This window comes from Meles meles, chromosome 19 (assembly GCF_922984935.1).
Source record: "Meles meles chromosome 19, mMelMel3.1 paternal haplotype, whole genome shotgun sequence".
NCBI lineage: Eukaryota > Metazoa > Chordata > Mammalia > Carnivora > Mustelidae > Meles > Meles meles.
The window spans coordinates 25,890,833-25,912,874 of NC_060084.1; the positions used below are offsets into that span (position 1 = coordinate 25,890,833).

The 22,042-nt window shown below is 41.1% G+C and overlaps 2 protein-coding genes across 10 annotated transcripts in view; one reads left to right on the forward strand and one right to left on the reverse strand.

The window, feature by feature from the left end:
- CNOT1 (CCR4-NOT transcription complex subunit 1) overlaps window positions 1-15,717 on the forward strand; it is a 106,766-nt gene extending 91,049 nt beyond the window's left edge. For 4 of the 8 annotated variants that reach the window (XM_045989212.1, XM_045989215.1, XM_045989213.1 and 1 more), the window contains exons 39-49: window positions 567-819; window positions 3,233-3,481; window positions 4,439-4,602; window positions 4,793-4,910; window positions 6,291-6,392; window positions 9,566-9,739; window positions 10,918-11,067; window positions 12,093-12,273; window positions 14,138-14,270; window positions 15,072-15,206; window positions 15,365-15,717. In XM_045989212.1, the coding sequence (XP_045845168.1) occupies window positions 567-819; window positions 3,233-3,481; window positions 4,439-4,602; window positions 4,793-4,910; window positions 6,291-6,392; window positions 9,566-9,739; window positions 10,918-11,067; window positions 12,093-12,273; window positions 14,138-14,270; window positions 15,072-15,206; window positions 15,365-15,443 (1,738 nt within the window). In that variant the 3' untranslated portion in view covers window positions 15,444-15,717. The remainder of the gene's footprint in view (window positions 1-566; window positions 820-3,232; window positions 3,482-4,438; window positions 4,603-4,792; window positions 4,911-6,290; window positions 6,393-9,565; window positions 9,740-10,917; window positions 11,068-12,092; window positions 12,274-14,137; window positions 14,271-15,071; window positions 15,207-15,364) is intronic. The other 4 variants (XM_045989216.1, XM_045989217.1, XM_045989220.1 and 1 more) reach the window with 1 other exon arrangement.
- A 676-nt stretch (window positions 15,718-16,393) lies between these two features.
- Window positions 16,394-20,920, reverse strand: SETD6 (SET domain containing 6, protein lysine methyltransferase). Of its 2 annotated transcripts, none has more exons than XM_045989221.1 (9): window positions 20,833-20,920; window positions 20,537-20,638; window positions 20,306-20,450; window positions 20,087-20,228; window positions 19,758-19,952; window positions 19,511-19,631; window positions 18,054-18,234; window positions 17,749-17,891; window positions 16,394-17,600 (listed from the first exon to the last, which is right to left on the reverse strand). In XM_045989221.1, the coding sequence occupies exons 1-9, from the start codon at window positions 20,857-20,859 to the stop codon at window positions 17,298-17,300; spliced, it is 1,359 nt and encodes a 452-aa protein (XP_045845177.1). In that variant the 5' UTR covers window positions 20,860-20,920; the 3' UTR covers window positions 16,394-17,297. The 2 variants fall into 2 exon arrangements, with proteins under 2 accessions (XP_045845177.1, XP_045845178.1); XM_045989222.1 differs by having other exon boundaries at window positions 20,561-20,638; window positions 20,833-20,919.
- Window positions 20,921-22,042: the final 1,122 nt, after the last annotated feature.

A 22,042-nucleotide genomic window follows, 5' to 3' on the forward strand; every position in this document is an offset into this window, starting at 1 on the left:
AGACTTAATAAGTAATATTACCTGTAAAAACTTGCCGTACGTACAGAATGTGGGAAGCTTTAGTGAGGCCTAATATTGTCCCTTTAAGTATGAAACCTTAACTAACTGCCCAGCCTTCTTGCTCTAGAGCAAGCAGTACTACAGTACTAGACTTGGTGTCAAGAGCCCTGTGTTTAAGCCCTGCCTCTGCCACTTTAAAATTTGAGTTTTGATAAGTTGACTTACCTCTTCTTGAATAAAATAGAAGTATATCAAAAAATTGTTGAAATTAAGATAAATAACAAACCATGGCACATGGTAGGCGCACAGTGAATATTTGTTGACTGTGAACATCAGTCAGCTCCATTTCAACAGGCACCATTTTTGGGGTGTTAAGAAGTGGCTTAACCAAGGTCAGTTACTTGTGTATTATGTGGTTATGAGTAAACAGAGACCGAGGATAGTTTTGTTTAAATATGGAAATCACTGTTGTGGTTTCTATTAAATAAACAAATTGTCCAACTGTGTATGTCTGTGAAATTGCAACCATGAGTAGACTGATTTTCACTCTGGATTTATTGTACTAGATTGCCCCAGCTGATGGAAGTAGTGCGATCCAACTACGAAGCAATGATTGATCGTGCTCATGGAGGCCCTAACTTTATGATGCATTCTGGAATCTCTCAAGCCTCAGAGTACGATGATCCTCCAGGCCTGAGGGAGAAGGCAGAGTATCTTCTGAGGGAATGGGTGAATCTCTACCATTCAGCAGCAGCTGGCCGTGACAGTACCAAAGCTTTCTCTGCGTTTGTTGGACAGGTAGAGCTTTTGGAAAGAAAGGTGCTTTTTATTCAACATAAGTAGGGTGTGATGCCTCCAATATTTAAGCTCAGTATTACGTACCTGTGGTCAGACAGTTACCTCCATACTCATGTAAACCAAAAATTGTCACCATCGTTACTCTGTTAAATTGATAAAGCTTATTTCTTTTCCTCATCTTTGGATGCTAACCAGTAAATTCAACATTTCATGTTCCCTTTTGTTCTACTTATCCCATTTCAGTTGTCATAGTTACAAAGTATGGGATCAGGTAATGAATAATGAAATTGCCAGATGTATGTCATAATTTTACTAGCTTGATAACTAGGGGCTTATGGGCTAACAAAATTCTCACAATAGCTCATTTTTTTTTTTTTAAGAGATTTTTGTTATTTGATAGAGATCACAAGTAGGCAGAGAGGCAGGCAGAGAGAGAGGAGGGGAAGCAGGCTCCCTGCTGAGCAGAGAGCCTGATGCAGGGTTCAATCCCAGGACCATGGGATCATGACCTGAGCTGAAAGCAGAGGCTTTAACGCACTGAGCCACCCAGGCGCCCCTAGCTCATGTTTTAAAAAAAATAAGAAAACACTAAAAACTTAAATGGGTGGAGCCTTTTGTTATATGTTCTAAATTAAGTAGCTTATTTACCTAAAACTGACTAACATGTTCTTTTGGAAAATAGTTTACTGTATTAGTTTTCATTTGATTTGATCTAAATTGAACTTGGATTTAAAGTAGGAAGCAAGTTCCTAGAATAATGAGGTTTGGAAAGAATGTGAACAGGAGGAACAGATGAAAATGTAGAAAAAGAGAGCTGTAGTACCATTTAGCATTCTGTTTTTGATCATTACTGTCTGTTTTCAACCACTGGAGGGATTCATACGCAATAGTCAGTGTGTCCTAATCATACGACTTAATGGCAAGAATGGTACTGACTGTGCTGACTGCCCTTAGAATTCCCTTAGTAGAACTATTGTAATGTTTATTCAGAGAGTGATATTTGTTTATCTGCTAATTTCTGCAGATTGACCATTGTATTTGTTTAAACCGAGATGGAAGTTTAGGAGTACTGCCAAAGAAAGATTGCAAATTAGTTCTATTATCAGATAAATGACAGTGTGTAAGAGCTGATTTAAATTTTAGAAGTTAGAAATTGGATTTACTTTTTAAGATGAATTTTAACTTAGTTAAATAAATCATACAGTACAGTAGCTCTGTACCCAACCAAATTCTAAAATATACTTTATTGCATGGGTGTTACTGAATGTTTATAGTTTGATTTCTGATTTGGATAGAAGAACTCTGAATCACTTGGTTTTTGTGATCATCAATATTTCATGGGTATGGATGTGGCACCTGTCTCAGCTCTTCCTGTTGGCTTATTTGCTCTTGTTTCTTCTCTCTGCTTAAAAAAGTATAATTTATACTTTTCTCTTCTCTTTTGTATCCTTTTGAGAATTCTTTCCTCCTTGTGTTCCCTCTTGATCACAGCCGTTTGTTTTTGTTACCTTAACCCCGTTAGTTTTTCAGATTTCAGTGTACCAGAAGTCCCTCTGCTGACCTTCTTCTGTCTTGCCTAGAGTACATTAATGTCAGTTCAGTTATTTTATTGCTTATCAAGGGACAGTGATTTGTTTTAAAGTTTCCAAGATAGTGGTCAAGTTTTCATTCTGGGCCTGGTTTCTTTAAGTAAGCACTGACCTCCCTCTCTCTCTCTGCACCCTTAACTCTTTTTATACTGTCTTCTTTCATACCAGCCAAATAACTGCTCTGCTCTGCTTCACTTCCAAATCCTATGTCATAAAGTTTGTACTTTTATACTTTAAAAGAACATTTTATTTTAAACTGAATTTACTTTAAAATAAGCTTCAGTTTTCATTAAAATAGCCAGATAAGATCTGTGGCTATTTTTTTTGGTACCCACTTATCATACAAATTCTTAATTGATTTTCCTGTTGCAGCTGGCTGGAGTTTCAAAAATTTTGTTATTGGTTGAATCAGTTGGAAGAAGTTAAATTCTGTGGGAAAGTAAAATATGAAATATATGGCATTTAATTTCCTACATGGGGGAAGTATGAATTGGCTAGAATGTCTTTATATGATTTTAGTGGGCTCCTGAAAGTTGGTTTATTTGTCTACTTAAATTTCCACATTATTTGGCTGTGGACTTTCAGAATTGCCATGTTATTATCTCTTCTGTTCCATCTTTGCTGTTCTCCATTAAACTTAAAACTGAGGAATTCTGTCATTGGTCCTTAATGGAGAAGTCATTTTCATGACACCTTTTTTAAAGTAAGAATTAGAAATGTGACAAGGAGTGACTAAGAGAATACCTCTTAAGCATGAAAATTAAAAATTGATGTGTATTATCTCGTTTTTTTGTTTATATCTATTTATCTATCTATATATGTTTTTGTTGTTGTTCCCTTGGTAGATGCACCAACAGGGAATCCTGAAGACTGATGACCTCATAACGAGGTTCTTTCGTCTGTGTACTGAAATGTGTGTTGAAATCAGTTACCGTGCTCAGGCAGAGCAGCAGCACAATCCTGCTGCTAATCCCACCATGATCCGAGCCAAGTGCTATCACAACCTGGATGCCTTTGTCCGACTCATTGCTCTGCTAGTAAAGCACTCAGGGGAGGCCACCAACACTGTCACAAAGATTAATCTGCTGAACAAGGTCTGAACTTTTTTGCCTTAGTCTTGGTATACTTGAAATCTGCGTCAGTGGTTCTCAGGGTCCAGCCTGTTCCCCAGAACATTTTGTAAGATCCCTTCAGTCCTGAAATTAAATTTGTAGGTAGGAGTATAGACATACTCACTAAATTTTAGAAGAATATAGTACTTTAACTTAAGACCACAGGTGGTAGGGGGAACAGTATATTTCAGTATGTTAATGTTTGGTAATGACTACATCGGAAGATATTTAGATAGTATAAAATTTTTGCCTGTATACAGAATCACTGTGAATGGAATGGCTAGATATGTCTGCTGATAATAGATTAGCAACTCAAACACCAGAAGTAACGTTGCAGTTGTCCTGATTTTTCAGAAAAGGAGCAAACTAGTTTGCTATTGACATACACAGTGGAGTTTCTGGAAATTTGACTATTAAAACTACAAAAACAAACTTGGGGTTTGTGGGTAATTAACACACAGGTTATCCTGTCCCATACTCTTCGGTGGGAAGATTAAGTGGAATGCAGGATGGCTCTTTGTATGAGACATTTCTGCAATCCAGAATCGTCCCTGGCCCCTCCACCTCCTAAATGTCAAGAGAAGTATAAACCATTTTGCCTCATCAGTTTCACATCAGATCAGAAAAATTAGGTTTTTAGATTGTATTAATACAATGGAATATGATGTACCATGCCTATTTCCAGAGCTCTAGAAAAACCAGTGGGTTTGTGGAGAGTATACAGTTCTGGTTGAAGATTATTGAAATTCAAAGAAAATACAAAATTCTGCAGGCCATATCAAACCAGTATATGGCCCCTTTGGCTGCCAGCATATAATGTCACATCGCATGTATCTTTTTTAATGTGGGGCATAAGACTATGAAAAGAAAGCATGTCTAGAGAGTGATAAAAGTGAATTATCTTCATGATTTACAGGCTCTAATCTGTATACTCTGTAGGTCCTTGGTATAGTAGTGGGAGTTCTCCTGCAGGACCATGATGTTCGGCAAAGTGAATTTCAGCAGCTTCCCTACCATCGAATTTTTATCATGTTGCTCTTGGAACTCAATGCACCTGAGCATGTATTGGAAACCATTAATTTCCAGACACTTACAGCTTTCTGGTGAGTATTACTGAATTTGATAGAGATTTCTCTTTAAGGATTGCTGTTCTTAGTGGTAAAATTTGAGAAGTAGTACTCTTGTGGATTTGAGGCATGTTGATTTAAAAACTAGCTTGTATGTTTTCTGCTTACACTGATGTGTTTGTATTTAAGTTGGACCTTGCTTCTGACGAAGGTTTTTGTCTTTCAGCAATACATTCCATATCTTGAGGCCTACCAAAGCCCCTGGCTTTGTGTATGCCTGGCTTGAACTGATCTCTCATCGGATATTTATTGCAAGAATGCTGGCACATACGCCACAGCAGAAGGTGTGGCTGCAGTTTATCTTCTACAGATGAAGACTGTAACTACTTGGGCTTATTATTAGCACTCTTAGTCACTTAGTAACAACTGTACTCCTTCCAGGCTTAGTCAAGAATTATTTAATGTGGAGTGAAGTTATGGAGAAGGTTTAACAAGTACTTGACTGCCTGTGCCTAGAAGCCATTCCTCAGTGATTAGGGTATTGCTCCTCCAGGTCTGTTGTGAGCAGTGTGTTTATCTTGCTTAAGAACTTTTTTTAAAAAGTCAAAACCTTGGAGTACCTTAAATAAAACTTGGGTAATGGAGCTCTAGAACCTGCCAGTTTTACAGGTTCTCACTCTAAATGCGAACGCTTTCACTCTCAAGAGTGATGAAGACCACTGGTCTATATTTGAAGAAGTTAGTATCAAGTTCTAGTAAAGAGTTTTTAAAGTGTAATTACAAATAAACACAGTTAACACGAGAGGTTTCTCTCCCATCTTGGAATTTAATGGCAAATGAATTGAAAGCATCCCTGATTAGCCCTTAAGAAGAAAATGTGAGTACTTACGTGGTTGGCAAAAAAGAGAGTGAGATAAATCCTTAAATGGAGTGGGTTTTATTTGGTATTCCAGGAGGAGGAACACAGTAACATAAACTTGTCCAAAAGAGCATAGTTTGTATTCTTGGGAGCTGATGACAGGCCATGTTTGGCTGAGATTTGTGTTGTGAACTTTTTATAAACTGCAAGTTACTGGACAGGAATTGGAAGTGGGAAAGGAAATGGTTGAGACCTAGGACTTAATTTAAAAAAGGAGTTAAGAAAACAGACCTCTGTCAGTTTCTTAGTTGACTAAGTGTTTTGTTTTGTGTCTGAAATTTTCTGAGTTTTATGAGTTTCCTTGTCCTCTTTAAATTTTGCTTATAGGAACAAGGACCTCTATATATCCTGGAATTTCTGGAGGCACGCCTCTCTCCCCCCCACCCCTTTTAAAGATTTATTTCTCTTTAGAGAGAGAGTGTGAGCATATGCATACATGGCGGGGGTAGGGGCAGAGGGAAAGAAGCTCAAGCAGACTCTCCATGAGGAGGTGCTGGACAGGGAGCTCGGTCTCCTGACCCTGAGATCACAACCTGAGCCAACATCAAGAGTCCGGTGCTCAGCCAGCTGAGACACTGAGGCACCCCTGGAGCCATTTTGTTGTAAATATTATTTTTCACGGTTGCCATAATCACGCTTAGTCCCTTTTCATGCCAGTCTTTGACTGCAGAACTTAACGTCCATATTCTCTAGTTAAATTAGTATGAAGAAGATAATAAATCACAGTGTAGCTGCCTGGGCAACTTTGTGGTGATAGAACAGCAGCTGAGTATAATTACGGCTCATGTACATTTATTTCTTTCAGGGATGGCCTATGTATGCACAGCTACTGATTGATTTATTCAAATATTTAGCGCCTTTCCTTAGAAATGTGGAACTCACCAAACCTATGCAAATCCTCTATAAGGTAATTAATTTGCAGTTAACACATTAAAATATTTTAAACTTAAAATTTTGAACACTGTCAACTGGGAATATGAGGCCTAATTTTTTTTTTATTAATGCTTTTTTAAAAAAATTGTATTTATTTATTTGAGAGAGGGCATTGGGGGAGGGGGCAAAGGGAAAGGGAGAGGGGACTCGATCCAGGGCTTGATCATCCCAGGACATGACCTGAGCTGAAGTCACTTAACCGACTGAGTCACCCAAGTACACCAATTTTCCTGTTAAGTTTTTAAAGAATAACAGATTCTCAGGAAAACACAAAAATCAAATGTACTTCATAACCAGTCCCCAAAAAGGGTATTCATAGGTTCAACTTCAGTAGATGCTGCTAGTTTTACAAAATATATGTGTCCATTAACTCTTACACCAGCATATACCTGGTATTGTCTGCTTCTTGTTTTAGCCATTTTGGCAGTTGTGCAGTTAGGATCACACTGTGAATTTTGCATATCCTTGATTTTTTAATGAGTACAGTGGCCATTTGGGTATCATTTTGGTGATGTTCCTTTTATAGTTTTTGCTTGTCTTTTCACCAGATTATGTGTTTTTCTTATTTTTTTTAATAGGAATTCTTCATATAACTGGATATGAGCCCTTTGTTTAATACATAATCAGATATTTCCAAATCACTCTTGTGGCTTACCTTTTTATTCCCTTAAAAATAGGTGTCTTTAAAAAAAAATAGGTGTCTTTTGAGGAATGGAAACTTTTTAATTTAATGTAGTAAAAAGTGATACAAGTTTTTGCTTTCGTTAAATGTTGGCTTTTGTATCTCCTGTTGGCTTTGCCAATCCCAAATTGCAATCTATTCTGCTTGTACACTGTTCGTTGCCCAAGAACCTATGTTTTTCTGGCTTATGTCTTACTGTGATATGATCTATCTCAGATTTATTATTGTGTATGGGTGAGGTTCATTTCCTCATCCTTCCTAGGACTGCCATCCCACAGTAAGTAATATAAGGCTTTTGAGTATCATTTTTTATTCCCCATTGAATTGATTGGGCACGTTTGTCAAAATAATTGGCCATTTGTATATGCCTGTCTCTCTAGTTGATCTGTTTATCTGTTCCTAAGCCAGTACCAAACTGTCTTGATTTGTAAGACTTACTATAAAGCCAGAGTAATGAGCAGAGTAAATCCTCTTCACTCTGCTCTTTTTTATTTTGGCTATTCTGTGTCATTTGCCATTGCATAAAGAACTGCATAGTCAGCTTGACTTCTGAAAGCTGACTGGAATTTAGATTGAGATTGCAGTGGATCTATATAGATCACTTTGGAGAGAATAGAGACCTCTTAATAATACTGAGCCTTTCAATCCTGAACATGTATGTTTCAATTTAGTTAGGTCTTAAATTTTACTCTGTAATGCTTTGTAGTTTTCCAGCATAGAGGTTCTCAGCCTCTTTCTTTAGAATTATCCTTAGTTATTTGATGTTTTTTGTAAAATTGTAAAATACCTTTTAAATTTTTTCTTATTTGTTGGCAGCATATAGAAACAAAACTGATTTTTTTTTTTTTTATATTGCCCAGCTAAATTGTAGCTGTGTATCTAGCTACCTAACTAAATTTACTTTTTCTGAGAGTTTATCTGTGCCTTTGTGGGGAGAAGTGTATTCTTTTTTTTTTTTTAAGATTATTTATTTACTAGCCTGCTCACATGCACAAGCAGGGGGAGCAGCAGGCAAAGGGAGAAGTAGGCTGGCTCTCTGCTGAGCAAGGAACCCAATGCAGACATGGATGTGGGTCATGACCTGAGCTGAAGGCAGAGGCTTAACTGACTGAGCCTCCAAGGCGTCCCAGGAAGTGTGTTCTATATACATAGCCATTTCATCTATATAAAACAGTGGATTTTTGCTTTACTTTTACCTGCATTATTGTCAGTGGCCAGTAACTCCACAACTGTGTTGAGTAGAAGATGGTAATAATGTCATGTTTGTCTCCTTAATGATGGTAAAGAAAGCTTTCAGTAATTCACCATTATGTTTTTATAAATCTACAGTTTTGTTTTGCAGATGCCATTATCTGAATAAGGAAATGCCCTATTTATAATTTGTTGAGGTTTTTTTTTTTTAAATTTTTTATTTATTTGAGAGAGAGAGAGGAGGAAGCAGGCTCCGTGAGGAGCAGAGAGCCCGATGCGGGACTCGATCTGAGGACCCTGGGATCATGACCTGAGCCGAAGGCGGAGGCTTTAACCCACTGAGCCACCCAGGCGCCCCCAATTTGTTGAGTTTTAAAATTTCATTAAATGGGTATTGTTATATTAAATGCTTTTTTAAAATGAAAAATTTTTTTGTTAATAACTACATCAAATGCTTAAGCTGCCATAGTTGGGCTCTCTGCTCCGCAGGGAGCCTGCTTCCTCCTCTTTCTGCCTGCCTCTCTGCCTACTTGTGATCTGTCAAAAAAAAAAGTATGCAAATCTCATTAAAAGAATTGGAGGGGCGCCTGGGTGGCTCAGTGGGTTAAGGCCTCTGCCTTCGACTCAGGTCATGATCCCAGGGTCCTGGGATCGAGCCCCGCATCGGGTTCTCTGCTCAGCAGGGAGCCTGCTTCCTCCTCTCTCTCTCTCTCTGCCTGCCTCTCTGCCTACTTGAAATCTCTGTCTGTCAAATAAATAAATAAAATCTTTAAAAAAAAAAAAAAGAATTGGAAAAAATGATCTTTTTAAATTTATTTTTGAGATTGTGAAAATTATATTCATTTTTCCTTAAGTACTTATAATGAAGATTTTGCTGATAAAGCCATCTAAGCCTGGATATCTTTTCAAGGATACCAGCTTTGTTTTGCCCTCCATCAGTACTTTTTAGAACATGTAATTGATTTTGCTCTTTTACTTTCTTGGTTTTCATTAGTTGTTTTTTTCCAGCTTCTGAAGACAGACTTTTTAATCTTTTAATTAATTAATTTACTTTTGCCAGCCTCTTAAAGCATACACATTTAAGGTGTAAACTCCCCAAAGCTGGTTTTTGGTGATTTCCAGATGTAAATATTTTGGTAAAAAGCCTGTAATTTGTTACTGTAGTATATACTTTTGTCTTTTTTACTTACAGTAGTATAAATGTTATTCTCATTTCCTAACAATGCGGAAAACAGCCAATGTTTTGTTTTTCTTTTCTTTTTTTTTTTAAATAGGGTACTTTGAGAGTGCTTCTGGTTCTTTTGCATGATTTCCCTGAGTTCCTTTGTGATTACCATTATGGATTCTGTGATGTGATCCCACCTAATTGTATTCAGCTAAGAAATCTCATCCTGAGTGCCTTCCCAAGAAACATGAGGCTCCCAGACCCATTCACTCCTAATCTGAAGGTAAAGTTCCAAACAGTGCAAGGAGAAGTAAGTTATATCTTAGAATTTGAGCCCTTTCTCTAGTGGTAGACCTGTTTAACCCCTCTATTCTCAGGCATATACACACACAAGTTGTTAGGTGAGGATGCTGTTTGTGGGGGGAGGGGGGATATCACGTTATTAAGCTTGCTGAATGTTAGTTCACAGTATTTGCCTAGCTGCTATTTTAAATTAATTTTGATAGTAAGTTTATAGAATCTTAATAGAGGTATTGAACCAGTTATTTGCTGGGTGGCCTGGTGGCACAGAATTGTAGAACAGAACTTTATAATGTTCATACTTCAAAGGTGTTTTTTATATGTGTAGCCCTGATGTGGCTACTGTAATTTTTATGTATTTTGTACTCCTCTTTCACATGCATTATTTATTTACTTTTAAGGAGCAAGTATTATGTTCTGTTCTGCTGGGGCTTTTTAAATTTTTTTAAAGATTTTATTTATTTGACAGGGAGAGAGTGAGTGCACAAGTAGGCAGAGAGGCAGAGAGAGAGAGGGAAGCAGGCTCCCTGCCAAGTAGAGTCCGATGCAGGACTCGATTCCAGAACCCTGGGATCACAACTCGAGCCCAAGGCAGAGGCTCAACCCACTGAGCCACCCAGCCCCCCCCCCCCCCCCAAGATTTTATTTGATCACAAGTAGGCAGAGGGGCGGGGGTGGGAGGGAAGCGGGATCCCTGCTCAGCAGAGAGCTGGGTGCGGGACTCATCCCAGGACCCTGAGATCATGACCTGAGACGAAGGCAGAGGCTTAACCCACTGAGTCACCCTGGCGCCCCTGGGGCATCTTTTTAAAGACTAGAACTGTTAGGGTGAGGAATCTCCTCTGTATTCTTTTTTGAAATCCAAGTCCAGGAAACAAACTTTTAGTGGTATACGTTAGACCTCGTTGCAAAAGCTACCTTATCCTGCCTTAATTTTGAAAGATATATATAAGAAAATTTATTATAGAACGAGAGATTTGTATCATTTTGGAGATAGATTCTTTTAATTAAAGATTAATAAAAAGTGGCAGCCCTCATCAGGACATTTATAATGCACAGTTTTGGGAAAATAACCCTACCACTTTTTAAGGCAGAGACAAAGAATTTACTGTTAACTCTACCTATACTTATGGTTTTGATTATTTTATCTGTCTGTTGCAGGTGGATATGTTGAGTGAAATTAACATTGCACCCCGGATTCTTACCAATTTTACTGGAGTGATGCCACCTCAGTTCAAAAAGGATTTGGATTCCTATCTTAAAACTCGATCACCGGTCACTTTTCTGTCTGATTTGCGAAGCAACCTACAGGTTAACTGGTTTGACTTAAACTTTTAGCTGTCTTTCATAGAAAGCATTTTGTAGGCATAGTCCTGTGGATGGCCTATTTGGGAATGAGTTTTGTTTTGTTTTGTTAAGATTTTATTTATTTGAGAGAGAGTGCGGAGGTGCACAAGCAGGGGAAGGGGCATAGAGAGAGGGAGAAGCAGACTCCTAGCTGAGCAGGGAGCCTGATGCAGGACTCAATCCCAGGACCCTGGGATCATGACCAGAGCTGAAGGCAGATGCTTAGCTGAGCCACTTAGGTACACCTGGGAGTTAGTGTTTTCAACTGGATTTAAAAATTTTAAAACATAAATGTTATTTCTAATGTTGGATGAGGTGTTCGCTTCCACGGCACATATACTAATGTTGGATGAGATTATATGAGATTACCTGGATTATGCATTTTACTACTTCATTTTATCACTGACACAAAGCTGTTGCCTTGGAAGAGGCAACCAGGGAATAGGCTTGCTTTCTTTAAGAATAATACTGCTGATAATCAGTCCCTGTCAGTCCTCCCAGGATTGTTGTTCTAAATGGATTCTGGTTGTTGGGTGTACAGAAGAGAACTTAAAATTGTGTTATCTTTCCATATCAGAAAACTACTTTTTCCCCTCCAAATATTTTTTTTTTCTAAGATTTCATTAATTTCCAAAATGAATGTGGGGCTCAGACTCGTAGCCCAGTTATCAAGAGTCTCACATTTCACTGGCTGAACCAGCCAGATGCCCCTCCAGATATTTTATGTAGTTAAGATAATGCATAGTCTGATTTACAAACTTTACTTTTTTGCTGATACCTGTTAAAGCTTTGGCTTCCAAAGGGAATTCATGTTTTTGTTACTGACCCAGCCACCCTATGTATTTGTTCATCAACCTCACAAAGTCATGCAAATTTCTAAAATTTAAATCACAAATGTTGAGAGCAGTTCAGCTCTTCTATGAAGGCATAAAAAGGGCTAGAAATACTGTGAAATCCTCTGTGAAAATAAGTTGCTTTGTTTTGTTTAGGTATCCAATGAGCCTGGCAATCGTTATAACCTCCAGCTCATCAATGCACTGGTGCTCTATGTAGGGACTCAGGCCATTGCACACATCCACAACAAGGGTAGTACGCCATCAATGAGCACGATCACCCACTCGGCTCACATGGACATCTTCCAGAACCTAGCTGTGGACTTGGACACTGAAGGTGAGTGAGGCCAGCCAATTCTGAGAGTTAAGTTCTCTGCACCTTTTGCCAGTCTGATCATAAAAATATTTTAAGCCACAACAGACAAATGAGTTATTTTACCAGTATGTTTATGGCTGTATTTTTAAAAATTTTATTTTAATCCCAGTTACCACAGTTTCAAATGTACAGTATAGTAATTCAGTAGTTCCATACATCGCCCAGTGGTCATCGTAAGTGCAGTCCTTAATCTTCATCACCTGTCATCCATCTCTACACCCACTCCCCACTGGTAACCACCAGATTGTTCCCCTAAAATTAAGTCTGATTCTTGCTTTGACTCTTTCTCATTTATTTCTTTTGCTTGTTTCTTAAATTTCACATAATGAGTAAAATCATATGGTATTTGTCTTTCTCTGCTGGGTCTTTTATCTTTAGTTGTATAGTATCTGCTTAATGCAAAAAAATTGGAAAAATGTAAAGAAATGTCCAGAATCCCTACCACATTACTTAATATTTCAGTGTGTATGATTACACTATTTTTTTTAGTGTGAAAGTGAACATTTTCTTTTTACTAGCCTCTCTTTAAAAATAAGCTCATCTTAGATTGTTTTGTTAGCCTACCTTTCTCCCCAGCATTTATTAGTGTCTGTCAGGCAACTTCTTAAATGTTAGGTATATAAAAATTAACAGATAGGATTTTCCCTAACCTGCTTTTCAGAAAGTTGACAGTATATAATTCTTCCCAAAGGTTGCATCTTGCCTGGTCGAATCAGATTTCTTTTGGTCTTCTATATTCTTTCTTAATAGAGACCCCAGTAGGTACTAATCAACTACATAGACTTGCTTATTTTAACACAAAAGTACTTTATTTAAAAGTACTTCATATTAAAATTTTTTAAAAAATTATTAAATATTAAAAAAAAAAAAGCCCTACAGGTGTTTGAATTCAGGTGACCCTGAGATCAATAGCTGGATGATGCTTAACCAACTGAGCCACTCAGGCACCCTTAACATACATATACTTCAAAAAGGATGCCTACTTTTAACTTTGCTGTTATCAGTTCTGGAGAGGATAGTTAATCTTGATATACAAACGCTTGTTTGTCTATTTGTGAAGGGATTTGAAACAGTGTAAAATCAAGATTTAACAAGACTGAACACCATTATGTCCACACTCAGCAAAAAATAAAGTGGGGGGGGGCATAGCCTTTAGTGTTAAAGCTCACTTGGGTAGCCTTATAAACATGAGTAATAATCAAGCAGAGGCAGACAACCAGAACCCAGTTAATAGGTATTTATTCCAATATAGTCTAAACTAGTGGTTCTCAAAATGTGGAGTGAAAGCCCTTAAGGGGTGTCCCCAAGACCCTTTTACATAAGAGCTATGAGGCCAAAACTACTTTCACAGTAATGATATGTGTGTATACTCAAGTGTGTGTACTCAAGTTGTCATGAGTGTACAGTGGCGTTTTCCAGGGCCTACATAAAACATAATACTGGAACACACTGAACATGGGGCAGAAGAATCCAGCTGTCTGTTAAGCGACATTAAAGAAATCTGTGAAATTAAAAGTGATATTCTTCCCTAATTTTTTTAAATGCTTATATGCAGTGGGTCTGTTTTTAAATATTATAAAAAATGAAAATACAAAGTAACAACCGCCCACCCCCAGAAATGGAAACACTGGGGACTCAAGAACAACTGGTTGAAACTAAAGGATACTGTGAAAACCTGTATCAGAAATCCACACCTTAGCGCAAATAGCTCAGTGGCAGAGCATTTGACTGCAGAAATCCAAACTGTAGCCCCTCAGAATGATTTGTCTTTTTATGTTGGCTTTTCATGTGAGACAGGTCTGAAATGAGTTTTCTGAATTTCTAGGTCGGTATCTCTTCCTGAATGCCATTGCAAATCAGCTGCGGTACCCAAATAGCCACACTCACTACTTCAGCTGTACCATGCTGTACCTTTTTGCAGAAGCCAACACTGAAGCTATCCAAGAACAGATTACAAGGTAAGGGAGATGTTTTCCAGATAATTCTAAGTGGTGCCTCTTCCCCTTTGTTATGAAGATTTTTTTCCCCATGTAGTCAGTATTGAGTATCTTTCACTGTTAAATAGGAGATACAGTTGTGAGCAAAATGGACATGGTTCCTGCCCTAGCAGTTGATTAGTCTGATAGACACATAGTGACAAGTAGAGAATTACAAATTCTAATCACTGCTAAAATAAAAGGTTTTTAACAAAGGGTACTGGCATTTTGATTGAAAGTCAGCAGTTTCTCTCAGGTGGTGGTAGTGGTGGTGATGTTTTTTTGTCCAGAGTCCTGAATCCACACAGGCCTGTTAAAAGCTATCTAAAGAACTTGGGCTTTTCTTTATTGTCTAGTTTAGGAGAAGTTTGAAAGAGAAATAACCAAATCATAAGTGGGGTTTTTTTTTCCCCTCTTTTGATGTAATGGTAGTTAGGAATCTGTGCAGATTGCACAGATTGGGCAATGGGTAGATTCTGGTGAGAGATACACACATCGTAAAAAGTGGGCCAGACTGTTATATGATATTGTTATCTTTACCTTAACTCAGTGTTCCAGGCTCACTAATGGGAAGAGGGGCAGATACAAACCCAGGTTGTCTAATTCCAGAATCCACCTGCATTAACCATACTATATATATAGACATTAATCCACTTGTCATTAGTAAAGCTACTAACTTTTGCATGTAGTTTCATAATCACGGAGAAAAGTTAGGAAAAGTAAAGGAAAAGTCATAAATTTGTAGGTTTCTCTGTGCAGTAACTAATCTTTTTTCCCCTCCAGGGTTCTCTTGGAACGGTTGATTGTAAATAGGCCACATCCTTGGGGTCTTCTTATTACCTTCATTGAGCTGATTAAAAATCCAGCGTTTAAGTTCTGGAACCACGAGTTTGTACACTGTGCCCCAGAAATTGAAAAGTGAGTTCAAAGTAATTTTTTATCTAAGAATGAGAAACAGATGATGGCTCTAGCTGGGATGGGTGATTAAGAAGGTTAATGATAGCCAAAGCTCATGTGACCCAAGATACTGCCAGTTCTGAAGTTTTTCTCAGACTTTTAACTGTCTCTGTTTTCAGGTTATTCCAGTCGGTTGCACAGTGCTGCATGGGACAGAAGCAGGCTCAGCAAGTAATGGAAGGGACAGGTGCCAGTTAGATGGAACTGCATCTCTGCTGTAAATGTGTCACAGTCTGGAGGTCCCACTGTTCCAGGTTTATAAACTGGCTGAAGAATCCTTTCAGCTCTTCCTGACTTTCCCAGCCCTTTGGTTTCCGGGTACCTGCCCCAATTACTGTTTGGGTCAGCTTCCTATGTGGGCACGTTCCAAAGTTTAAATGCTTTTTATTGACTCTTGGCCAAAATTTAGAAGATGCTGTGAATATCATTTTGAACTGTGTAAATATATGAAAGATAAAACCTTTGTCTGGAACTTCTTGGGTTTGTGCAAATGTGTCCAAGGCTAGTAGGTAAACTTGGTACCTGCCTAGCTTGTAACTGAAGGCTGTTGATGCCATGCACTTGTCTGGGGATATAACATAGCTCCATGTCTCTGACATTCCTGGTGTCCCAAAGAATAGCAAAAAAAAAAGCCAGTTTAAATATTGTGTAACTTATTTTTTTTAATGTGGACAGGGGACCCTAAAAATCACAAAATTGTTAAAAATGTGTATGTGCTATTTGGTATGCTTAGGGAACATGGGAAGAACTCACAATTGAGATCCCATGGATTTTTGTTTTGCTTCTTCCCCAAATCTGAAGCTGACTGCAGGGAGAGCATCATTTTCTCATTTCAACTGGAGAACTTATCCCTTTAGGCCCCAAGATAGTCAGCTCTTTTTATAAAGGGAAACCACATCATGCCTACAAGTGCCCCTAGGTTTCTCTTCATACTTGTAAATTGTGGGAAAGGGGACTAATAGCGTATGAATTGCCCTTCCTCCTTCCCAGTGAATAGCCATATAGGCTATGTTTAACAACAAAAAAGTCAAAAGGACCAATACAGCCCCTTTTGTAAAGATTTTGAATGTTTTGTAAATGTATTGGTCCACGTGTTGTATTTTGTAGCCTTTCTAGTTCCTGGGCTCTAGCTACCTTACTTGTATGTGTATGCATACTGTAGTCAAAACATTAAAGTCATGACATACGTGTGAGTCCACTGTGCCTTTCTCAGTAGCAGCAGCCAGTGCTGGTGGTGAGGAGGAAAGTGGACGGCCCAGTCTCACAGAGCCTGGGGCCATCAGGAAACATCACTTCTTGCTGAACGATAAGAGATCTTTCCCACTAATCTGGCGTATTTCAACAGTAGATAATCACTGGAGCAGGTTTCTGTGATGAAAGAATTACAAAAGATTTTTCATACCCTTTCTCCTCGTGGGATTTTGATATATTTAAACTTTATGCCATATCTTTGATTGTCAAGTTTCATGGCCACAGAGGACAATAGGGTTCAAGAATAGAAATTTTAACAAGGTCTGAATGTCATTGGTGTGTTACCTTAGGGTTTCTTCCCTTAAGGGTGAGCTGTGCCCTCTATAGCAAACTTCAGATTGCTGAGGAAGTAAAACAGTTGCTGAGTGCCAGCGCCATATAGCTCATCAAACCCTCTCAAACAGGAAACAGTCTTGGAGGGAAGAAGCTTGCTCAAAATAGACCCAGGTCTACTTTAAAGTCCATGTTATTAAATGCAAGACCTTACTACTATCACATTTCTACTAACTCTAGTTCAGACTGAGAACAAAGCAGTTAAACGATTTATTGGTCTTAGTAACCGTCAGCAGTTTCCAATTTTAAAGTTTCTAAATTTAAATTTAAAGACTGTGCCCAATCTTCGAACAATTCGCCTTACCTCAGAGTTAACCCTAACACACCACCTTTGCTACTTTTCCTTTTGGCACTTAATGAAAGGAAAAGTGAAGCAGAAGATCCAAATTTTCATTATTTTCAAGCATCAGTGAATATTAGCTTAGAATAAAGTTCTTGTTGATGTTCCTTCAGGCAACACAAAACCTGCTAACTTGTCAGTTCCAACAACTGGTGTAAGATCATCTTCTGACCATAGCGAACCTGCAAGGCCTGCTGTTCCCTCCAGCTCAATTTGGTGTATACCTCCTTGTTACCTAGTAAATCTTGTTCAGATTTTAAGTCTGTGGCATAGTTTTGCAGGGTCAAAAAAACACTGTCCCGAAGAAGCTGTCTCCATGATGCTTTGAGTTTCGGGATATTTGTGATTGTCAAGCTGTCCTCTTCCTTATTATCTCCCCATCCATCCTGGTTTTTAAACTCTCTGAACTCCTCAGCAGACATGCACAGTACCTAGAAGCAATCATTGGGCCCTTTAATTGTATATTTCTAAATTTAGAGAAGCCTACCTCGACAGCATTTAAGTGTGTTCTCCCTCTGTTCCATGTTTCCTTTATCACCTAAGCTCTAAGTATTTTTTTGGCTATTCTCAGCCCTTTACCTTGAGTGTGGTGGTCAGTTCCTCTTCAGTGAGTATCTCCTCACGCCCAATCACAAAGGCTCCCTCTTCCCCAACCATCTCCAGTTTACATAAGAAATCCCAGCGTTCATACAGGAGGAGCCTTTCAGCTTCAGCTTTTGTTCCTGTAGATAGTAATAGTGTTAACATCTCCATATACTCAGCAGTTCCTTTCTTAATCTACTACCCAGTTTCCAAAAAATGGGGCAGCTGCTATTTAAGAGCACCTGGGGTGGGCACAGAGACATACCCACTGGTGTCCAAGATTGGATCAACCAGACACTCACCCTGTAATGCTGCTTCACGAACTGTCACCATCTGAATGTCAGCTGTGTCATCCGTATTGTCAGGATATGGTTCAACAAAACCATACATATGAATCAGTTGCCAATTAGCCATTTGCCCGTAAGTGTTGAAAATTTCATGGCCTTTAGGAATGGGCTGAGTGGCCACCATCCGAAGACAATTCTGGGATGGAAGGGAGAAGCTGGGACTAGGCCCTTCCATGGCCAGCCCCATGAAGATTAATTCCCTCTTTGGAAGATCTTCCCAGTGGGTACAGTTCAGCACTAGAATTGATGATACACCTACCCACATTTTACTTCTAGTTCCTATTAAAGTCCTGTATAGGCATACCTCAGATTGTATAGGATCAGTTCCACACCACCACAAAAAAGTAAATACCCCTTTAAAAAAAAAAATGAGTCAAATGAACTTTTTCATGTCCCAGTGCATATAAAATGTATTTCAGAAAATACCTTTTTTGCTAAACAGTGCTAACCACCACCTGAGCTTTCTGGGAGTTGTAATTACTAATCAGATCACCAAAACAAATATAATAATAATGGAAACGTTTGAAATATTGCAATTTTTGCAATTTTAATTCTTCCCAAAATAGGACACACAGTCATAAAGCAAGCGGCATTAGAAAAATGGTACTAGGGGGTACCTCGGTGGTTCAGCTGTTAAGATTCTGCCTTCGGTTCAGGTCATGATCCCAGGGTCCTGGCATAGAGCCCTGCATCAGGCTCCCTGTTTAGCGGGAAGCCTGCTGCTCCCAAAGGAAAAAAAAAAAGAAAAATGGACCGACAGACTAGCTCAACACAGGGTTGCCACAAACCTTCAATTTGTAAAAAGTACAGTATCTGAGGTGAAACATGCCTATACAGTAGAATCAAAGAGGTGAGACTTACAAAAGGTCAAGTTCAGCCTCATTGCTTTATTAGGTGAATCTCTGCTCAGTCATCTGCAGTACTTAAAAAGCTGCTTGTTTTTAAAAAGGAACTATTAAACCCCAAGTGCAAATGGCAGATGGAGGACAGGATTAAAAAGTAGCCATTCCCTAATTCCATAAACTTGATCTTTTCTTACAACTTTCCACTTAGTAAATGGAATTGATATAACCCTGGTATTATCTTAAGACCTTAGGTATGACCATCCCCTTCCCCTCCCTGCTTCTCCCCACAAAGTACTTACAGTATAGCCAACCTCTGACACCAAGGAAATGATGGCAGTAGCTTAGAAAAATAACCACAACTTTCTTTGCACGTATTGAGGTTTTGTGTTCCAACTGTCTGGAATATGCAAACAACCTACATCACAAGAAAAGCTAACTTCACCTGTTTTTACCATGAGGAGAACGGAGCCCACTTAGCTTCTCAGACCAGCATAAATGACAAGCACTGGTTTGAATCGAATGCCTGATCATCAGTGCACATAAGAACAGTAACAGGGATGCACTCACTGGAGAGTATTCTAGATTGGCATTATGATTGGCTAAGTGGTTTAGTATATCTGCAGCAGGCACCATCAAAGGGGAGTTTGGCTCCTTTTCATCCTCCTCTTCCTCCAGTGGTTCCTGAAAGCTGCCACAGAGAGAATTCCGCTAAAGCCCAGTGTAGGGTGAGAGACTGGGGTGTGGTTCACTGTTCTTTCCCCTCTTATCCAAGAGTTCTAAAGAAAAAAAGTCCTTCAAGGCTCTGCTCACTGACCTGTAGGCCATCACAAGAGCCACGAGCTGGCGGTAGAGTTCCAGGGATCGAACCCTGGGGCTGAAAAGATCCGGGTGGGTTTCCATGAAGGGCAACACGATGGAATAGTACTCGCTGCGTATGTTGGCCAAGTCCTTCTCCACGGCCTCCGGTACACCTGTGCCCTGCAGCAGTCGCCTGCGCTCCTCCTCAGGCCTGCAGTGACACCCCACCCGAGTTCCCTTCACACACCCCACCGGGGCTAGTGCCTGGGGACCCGGTCCCCAGCCAGGGCGGTTCCAGCCAAGCTCCGGTGCTGGTGCTCCCCACCCCCCTACTAAGGCGCTCACCAGAACATGGGGTGCTCCAAGCGGCCCAGCTCCGGCCAGAGCGCAAAGTAGGGGCTCCAGGGCGAGGCCGGGGCCTGCAGCTCATGCAGCAGCGCCAGCAGCAGCGGCACCCAGCCCGACTGGCTCTGCAGCGCGTCTCGCTCTGAGGGAGACACGGAGGTGAAAACCCGCGCCGCTGCGCGGCCCGCCTCCTCGTCCCGTCCTAGCCGGCGCACCCACCTCGCTCCAGCAGGCCGCCAATGGAGCAGGTGTGCTGCGAAAGGAGGGCGGCCCGCGGCACGGCGAACAGCAGCTCCCCGGGCTGCACGCTCTCCCGGGCCACCATGCCGTAACCAGCCACCGTTCCCTGCCGGCTCACCGCCACCTGAACCGGGCAGCCGCGGGTCAGAGAAGTCCTGCGCCCCCGCCCCCACCGTCGCGCCCGCCAGCCCGCACCCCCCGCCTCTTCACCTTGGGACTCAGCTCCAGCCCCACCTGCCCGCACCAGCTCAGGAAACCGGCCACCGGGTCCGCATCCGCGTCCGCGTCGCGGCCGCCTACAGGCCCCGCCACCTGGAACGAACTAGCGCCGTGGAGAGGGCCCGCCCCGGAGAACGCGCGGGACGGGGGAGCAGACGGAGGCGCGAGAAGAGGGAGGGTTCTCGGTAGGGGGAGGGGGCGCGGAGGGCAGCCAGGGACCCCCGCAAGTGAGCGGAGCAGGGGAGCGGCGGAAAGGGGCGCGCCCGCTCCCGTCTCCTGCGACTTACCCGCCGGCGCTTCGCCTCAGTCGCCATGGCCGAGACCGCGAGCGTCAGGAGCTCTACGCCGGCGCTTCCGGCGTCTCCGGCGTCCCGCAAAAGGCCTTTTGCGGGGCGGGGCTTATGTCCCCGCCCCGACGCTACGTGACGTTCGCCCGTGCCTCCGACGAGTAGGATGTTGCACCTGGTCTAATCACTCCTCGGGGGAACGTCCTTCTGAAGCCCGAGAGTTCGCAGCTGGGTTTAGGAAACGGGAGGTCGGATGTCTCCCTGTATCGCCTCGAGCCTGGCTCCGAGCCAGGCCCAACTCTCTCCCGTTTGTCTCCAAGAGCTGAGACATTTCGGAGAACAAAATTCAGTTTCTGGATACCAGCGCGAGGGCCTCCCGGGTGACCGGCTGTGAGCGCACCCAGGTGGGCGGCCAGCCTGCCTTCCTCATCGCGTCTGGTCGTTAGCCAGGATAATCGAAGATGTTCTTTGCGCAGAGCTGGGGTGCGCGCGCCTGCGTGCCCGGGCGCCGTGGGGCAGGTTGTATGCGCTTCCGAGGGGCATGGGAAGGGTTCTCAGAACTGGAATAAACAACCTCTGCACGCACTCGCTGGTGTATCCCTCTGTTTTTCATCATACGCATATGGTGGGTTTTATTTTTATTTACGTGCTTTATTGACACGTAGCAGGGACGCTATGTTTATTGAGTTAATGAGTTAGAAGTGGTGGTTAAACATAGGAAAGTAGCATGCTGTTAAGTTTAGAAAATGAAGCAGGGTTTTGAAGTCCTGCAGTGCTAAAGCCAGCTCCTAGCTTGGCTGCTTCTTAGGGCAAATCCCTTATCCTGAGGCTCCGTTTCTTCACCTGTAAACTATGATTATATATATCCAGTGGAATTAATGTAAAGATTGGAGGGACACCTGGGTAGCTCAGTTAAGCATCTGTCTTCAGCTGGAGGTCGGGTTCTTAGGGTCCTGGGATGGCCCAGCCCCCCCCCCCCCCCGCTTCTGCTTCTCCCTCCGCCTCCCCCCTTCCCCACTCATAGTCTCTCTCAAATAATTATTTTTTTTAATGGAAGAATTAGTAAGATAATGTGAGGAAACCTGGAAATAAGTGGGGCACCTGGCTGGTTCATTTGGTAGAGCAGGTGACTCTTGATCACCCGGTGGTCCTGAGTTCAAGCCCCAAGGTGGGGGTAGAGTTTTAGGGAAAAAAAAAACAAAACAAAAAA